General features: G+C 49.4%; 1 protein-coding gene across 1 annotated transcript; it reads right to left on the bottom strand.

Moving 5' to 3' along the window:
• Window positions 1-582: 582 nt before the first annotated feature.
• Window positions 583-5,068, bottom strand: LOC150005369 (C-C chemokine receptor type 2-like). Its single transcript, XM_090284631.1, has 2 exons — window positions 4,948-5,068; window positions 583-1,785 (listed from the first exon to the last, which is right to left on the bottom strand). The coding sequence occupies exon 2, from the start codon at window positions 1,772-1,774 to the stop codon at window positions 650-652; it is 1,125 nt and encodes a 374-aa protein (XP_090140757.1). The 5' UTR covers window positions 1,775-1,785; window positions 4,948-5,068; the 3' UTR covers window positions 583-649.
• Between the last annotated feature and the right edge of the window lie 1,329 nt (window positions 5,069-6,397).

Raw genomic sequence — 6,397 nt, 5'->3', positions numbered from 1 at the left:
GCAGGGGGCATGGCGGGTAGAGATAAAGCAGAATACATTGAAAATTGAAATTACACAGAAGAGGGTCATGGGACTCAAGCAAAGCTGTCAGAAAACGATTACAGTTCCCAAGCTCTCCAGGACCTGGGGAAGTCTTCAAAGTCAAATACGGGTGGGAAATGGGGCAAAGGGCCAGTGCTTGCCGAGCTGAGCCAGCAAACCCCTTACCCTCGTCCCCATCCAGGCTCAGCCATGCTCACGCCTCCCTCCTCTCTGCGTGCGGCCGGCTCACGCACCTTCATTTCCTCCATTCACAACTCCCTCATTGGGCCCTTGATTAAGGAGACCAACAGAATCAGAGAACGAGCGAAGACATGGTGAAGATTGGGGGAAAGAACACAAACACAGGCTAATGTGGCGTTTTCCAGGAACGGAGATGAGCTTGCTGCAGAGTCCAAGTCTCCACCCACAGTTGTTCTGGAATGTTCCCCAAGGACACGTTGACTGTACAAGGAGTGACATAAGTCTGCCTCTGTACACTCGGTGCTGAGGTTCCTGGACGCATGCTTTAGAGACTTGCAGGCCTGTATACATCCGCAAACCGTTGAGAGTTACTGTCACAGAGAGATCGCTGTCTCTCTTTAAAAATAACAATCCAGCTGTTGCTCATTTACAAACCCGCCGAGACTTCCTGCTCCCCAGTGGAAGGGGTGTACCCTGAACTCACTCGATCAGCTGTCTCCCGATAGAAAACTGGGCATTGTTTGCAGAGCCGTTTGGCGACGTGCTTTCGGAAAAACACGGAGATGTACCGCCGGAACTTCTCGCCCACGAAGGCGTAGATGATGGGGTTGATGCAGCAGTGCGTCATCCCCAGGGTCTCCGTCACGTGCATGGCTTTGTCCAGCTGGCTGGTGGTCTCACAGTCACTCATGTCAAAGGACACCTGGAAGGTGTCCAGGAGGAGGGTGACGTTGTAGGGAGCCCAGAAGAGAAAGTAACCGATCATGATCACGAAGATGAGCCTCACGGCTTTGTGCCTCTTCTTCTCATTTCGACACCGCAACAGGGTCTTTAGGATTCCTGAGTAGCAGATGACCATGACGAGCAGCGGCAGGACCAGGCCCAAGACTATCCTCATTATTGAGTAGAAATTCTTCCATTCTACTGGAAAATAAGGGCCACAGAAGTAACCAGACTCTTCAAGTTTGGATTTGGTGAAGATGATTCCCGGGAGAGAAGCGAGCACTGCCACCACCCACGTGACTCCACTTGTCACCACCCCAGACATGACCGTTCTGGCTTTTAAAGCAAACACGGCATGGACGATCGCCAGATACCTATCGATTGTCAAGAGGATGATGAAGAAGATTCCTCCAAAGTAACCGACCTGATATATTCCTGTGATTATTTTACACATCACATTCCCCAAGACCCACTCGTCTATAACAGAATGAATCCACACCGGCAGAGTCAGAAGGAAAAGCAGGTCAGAGATGGCCAGGTTGAGCAGGTAGATGTCAGTCATGCTCTTCAGCTTTTTGCAGTTGATCAGGGTGAGGACGACCAGCAGATTGCCCACAAAACCGGTGACGAACACCAGCGAGTACAGCAGCGGCAGGAGCCAGCTTGAGATATATTGCACGTCGAATTTTTTGCAGGGTTCACTGTCCCCATAGTCAAAAAAGGTGGTGGAGTCGTCATTGTCCCCCTTGGTATTTGTTGAAAGCAGAGAATGAGCTGTGGACAGCATGTTGTGGCTGAACTGGGTCAACATGTCATTTTTGTCACCCATCTCCCTCTGTCCTGCAAACAGAAAACGAGATGGTAACACACAACAGAACGGCTGTAATTCCTGGCCTTAAAAATATTCTTGCCACTCCCCCTGCCCTTAAGAACCGTCCGGTCTTGGTCTTTGCCTCGCATCCCCTTGAAAACATGCTTGCTAGTTCCTCACTTCCCTTTATTCCCAGGAGCAGAAGCCTGTCATCTCCCCAGCTGCCATTGGCCGACGCCCTTGACCTTCCCAGAGAGTCCACCTCTCATTATAAGGTGAACATGCTGGATACTTGCTTTCCCTCTCTCCTCTGCAGGTGACCTATTCCTGGACGATAATCTAGAAGGAGACTCTCCCAGGGGGCTTCTGGGAACACTCTTCTCTGTTAAGAGAGATGCTAGACCCTTCCTGTCTTATGTCTTGTGTTGTGAGGACTTGGCCTTGGTACCATGACTGAGGGACCCAGAGAAATGGAGCAAATCTAAGCAGAGTCTGAACATCACCAAGTCCCAAGCCCACCTTGGTTTCTGAGAAAGTCAGTCCTTGTGTTTAAGCCTTCCGATACCCCCCTCAACTTCCTGCCTTCATCATTTTGCAAAAATGTCTCTTGTCAAGGTTGCAACGACAACCCAATTTTTATTTAAAATATATTTGATTTATTTTTAGAGAGAGAGGAAGGGAGGGAGATAGAGAGGGAGAGAAACATCGATGCATAAGAAAAACATCAATCGGTTGCCTCTTGCACACCCCCACCTGGGAACCCGGCCTGCAACCCAGGCCTGTGCTCTGACTGGGGACCAAACCAGTGACCTTTCGGTTTGCAGGCCAGTGCTCAACCCACTGAGACACACCAGCCATGGTGACAGCCCCATTTTTGAATGTCCTGGCTTCATTTCCAATCCATCCTCATTGAGCCTTTGATCCTTCTGATGACTTTTTCCATATAACACTCTTTTGGCTTCCAGGAGGTTAGCTCCTGCCTCACTACTTCTTATGCGTTTTCTTCATTGGCCCCATCCTGGGCTCCCACTTTTTTACCTTCTTCCTCTTGACTCTTGTTCCAGAGTTCTTCCTGAATCATGTCACCTGTCCTCAGGGTTCTAAGTCTCCTGAATGCTAATGCTTTCTGAAGCCATCTTCCAGTCCCATCTTTCTAATTCTACACCTCAGCATGGTGAGTAGGAGGAGGATGGGTGAGCGTCTGCAGGATGCGGTTTTATACGGGGCATCGGGGCCATAAATACTCCTCTGCCACCTCTGACATCCTCTACCATTTGAGTGTGGCTTCTGAGGTGTCCGGGGGGGTGGGGGGGGGTGGGGGCAGGGCACAATGCTGTAGCCAGAGTGGAACTTTCTATTGCCCGCTGCATTTCTTCCCTAGGATTTACTCACTTAACCAGTATTTACTGAGCATCTGCTATGAGCCACGCTCTGCTTTAGGCACTAGAGCTGCAACAATGAGCAAAGTGGGTATCCTGCAGGCACCTCCAGTTCAACGCCCCCACACTGAACGGCTCCAGAAACTTGCTTCAACCTGTGGATTCCTTATCTTGGCTCTTGTCCGTTACTCCATTACCCATGAAGCAGAACTTGGCATTATTCTGGGCCCTTCCTCTTTAGAAGGTTAGAAACCAGGTGTTGGGAACGAAACAGATCTAGATTTGAATCCTGCCCCCAACTTACAGGTGCAATTTGGGGCTAATTACTTCTTCCTCTATCGGTTTAAAAAAAAAAAAAGATATTAACTATGCTAAGCTGTCATGAAGATTACTAGAGGCAAAGACTTAGTCCAATGCCTGGTGTAGAGATGCTTTGTGTTGTTATTATGATGTCATATGACTTCTCCCCCATAAAGACCTCTGAGATTCATCCCCTCTGAACCTCTTACAACCGCCACTTCCTCGTCTGTGTGCCCCTCGCTTTGGGCTTGACTGTGGTCTCTCTTTGCTCAAGGCTTATTCCTGGCCATGCTCCCTTCCGCCCTGTTCTCTAAAACTGGAATCGGCTCGTGCCCTTCTTGGCTGAGAACCTCCGGGCGCTCCATGATGTGCATGCGATGGGACTTCAGAGGTGATGTCCGGACTACTCGTCACGCCCCTTCTAAGCTCCATGAGGGCAGAGATCTTTGACTTTGCAACGAGGTATCACAGTGTCCCAGAATTGGGCACATGGTGGCTCCTGACTAAATAGCCATTGAATATGTGGGTAACAGAGAACTAGCAGGCTGCAAGTGGCTGAGAAACAGTGTCCCACTGGGGACTAGATGCGCAGGTAACCCAGAGGGAGGCCGTACACAGAGGAATATATTGGGGATCTTAGCGCACAGCCCTTCCCTGCAGCAAGCTCGTGGGCTGTATTTAATCAGGGCTTAGTTTCCTTTTTTTTTTTTTTTTTTTTTGCATGGGAAAGTGTGGACGGCCGCAGTGGTACTCAAGGCTGGGCTTCAGTATCACACAGGAAGCCTGTCAGTTAGAAATACCCAGCCCCGGACCGGGCTCTGGTGATTCAGATCAGGGGCGACGGGTACGATGGGGCCAAGTTCCCCAAACCCTTGCACCATGTGTTCTCTGGGTTTTGTTGGTTACCTGCACTGGCCTCTTCTATGCCAGCCACTCCTCTTCACTACCTTCCTTGGGTCCCTCCAGCACACTTGGCTGCTGCCACAGCAGACACTTAGCAAGGTGGCTAAAATGCGCCAGACTGCGTGTCACTTTCAAGGGTCAGGACACATCACCCAGAATCACTGGAAAGCTGCCTCCCAGAAAAATCAAGCCCTCATGTCATTGAGGCAAGAGGCACATATTGGTTGTGAGCCTGGCCATATCAGGACTGGAGGGGGGAAAATGCTGGGTAGAATTCTCTGGGGAGTGCTAGCCCTTTTAAAGCCCTCGGAGGCAGGGAGGGCAGCAGTGGAAACACCTGGGTGTCCTCACTTTCTTGATTCGTCATTTTCAGCAGGCTCTCTGCTACCATCTGAGCCCTGAAGGGTGGTCTCCCTGCGCTCTGCACTCCCTCGTTGTTGTCAGGTTCTGCCCCAAACCCCACCTCCAGCCTTTCCTCTCATGTTTATCATCACCAAGTTCCCAGGTCATGCAGACCCCCCAGAATGCCCCCCAGCAGCTGCATCTCCAGAGCTGGGATGCTTTGAGCCTGTGGTTCGTAAAGCAACGGACAAAACAACCACAACTCACCAGGGGATGGCTTCTTCCAAGGGGCACTGGTTTGTCAGACTTCTCAGCAACAGATCTGGAGGTAGGAGCTTGGTGTGCAGAAGTAGGAAATCAAGTTTCCTGCAGAAGGAGAAGGCGGGGATATAAGAGTAAGGGTAAAGGTTTGAAAAAAAAGAAAAAAGAACAGTTCTTCTTTTCCAGCCAGGAACTTAGTACACTAGGTTGAGGTCTCCAGAGCAGGATTAATTTTGAAATCTTGCTTATGCAACCTTGAGAGGGAGTCAGGCACACCCTGTGATCTGCCCCTGAGTCTAACGACTCTGGGCTTCTTTATCTTGTGGGTCTCTGTATCTAGAAATCTCCTCTCTTCTGCCAGTGATAATTTGCATGAAATGAGCACAACAGAACTTCATTGTCTAGAGGATAAACGCTAACGGGGGCTGCTGGGGACAGTGGAGGAAATATAATGAGGTTTTTTTATGTGACAATGTGCCCTGGTCTCAGGGGCATCACAGATTTAGGACCAGGTAAGGCATTTTATGAAAGAGAGCTTTTTAATGAAAGGGAGTGCTAAATGGTCTTTCAGGTCACAGCTGACCTTGGTAAGAAGGGCCTCAGTTAGTATAGGTCCTACTTCTCAGAAAGTTTTCTTAAAAGAAAACACCATTGGGATCCCAGGAACATGGTGGGGTAGGAAGCACCAGGAATCTCCCTCCCTGCCTAGACCAACAATTTTACTGGGACAATCAGTCTGATTTCACTATTTTGGAACTCGTGAATCTATTGAAGGCTTATAACTTCCAGGGACAGGTAGGCTTGGGTAATCAAGGGCAGTTAACTTGGGTCAGTTTCAGCTTTTAACACGGTAGCAGCTACCCATCGCTCACACCCAGTCCCCAGGCAGCCCTGCACTTGCTCTTGCAGCGGCTGGCACACAGCTTGCAGGAGCCAGGGTGGGCAAATATCAGGGGTCCCTGCCCTGCTCACTGGGTACTGCTTCTGATCTCAGAGATGCAGACAAAGAGGCAGGCAGCTGTTGTTGCTGCTGCATTTCCCCCCAGTGCTGGGAACCCCCTCTCCTCCGGCTGAAGTGACTTTCAGGAGATTTAAGGGGCCAGTGTCCTTTATTTTTCTCTCCATTTTCTCTTTTTTTCCCCTTTTGGAAGCCATAAATGAAAGACTAGGGCATTTAAAAGCAATTGCATTTCTGGGGAAAGGCACAAGCTCATGAAAGACCCAAGAAGACCTTAATTTCACACCTGAGGTTGATCCTTGACACAGACACAGCTAATGACAATTAAAACATATGACAAAACCCGTCAAACCCTGGAGAAGAAGGAGAATCTGACTTCCAGAGTCATCACATTATTAGATTCAAATGTCCAGTTTTCAACAACAACAAAAATCACAAGGCATACAAAGGAACAGGGATGTATGACCCATTCAAAGGAAAATAAGCAAATCAACAGAA

Source organism: Furipterus horrens, unplaced genomic scaffold (assembly GCF_987537825.1).
Source record: "Furipterus horrens unplaced genomic scaffold, mFurHor1.1.pri manual_scaffold_7, whole genome shotgun sequence".
Classification (NCBI taxonomy): Eukaryota; Metazoa; Chordata; class Mammalia; order Chiroptera; family Furipteridae; genus Furipterus; species Furipterus horrens.
This window is presented reverse-complemented; position numbering and strand designations above follow the sequence as displayed.

Coding starts and splice junctions, on each gene's coding strand:
- LOC150005369 (XM_090284631.1), bottom strand. CDS start 1,774: ATGGGTGACAAAAATGACATGTTGACCCAGTTCAGCCACAACATGCTG.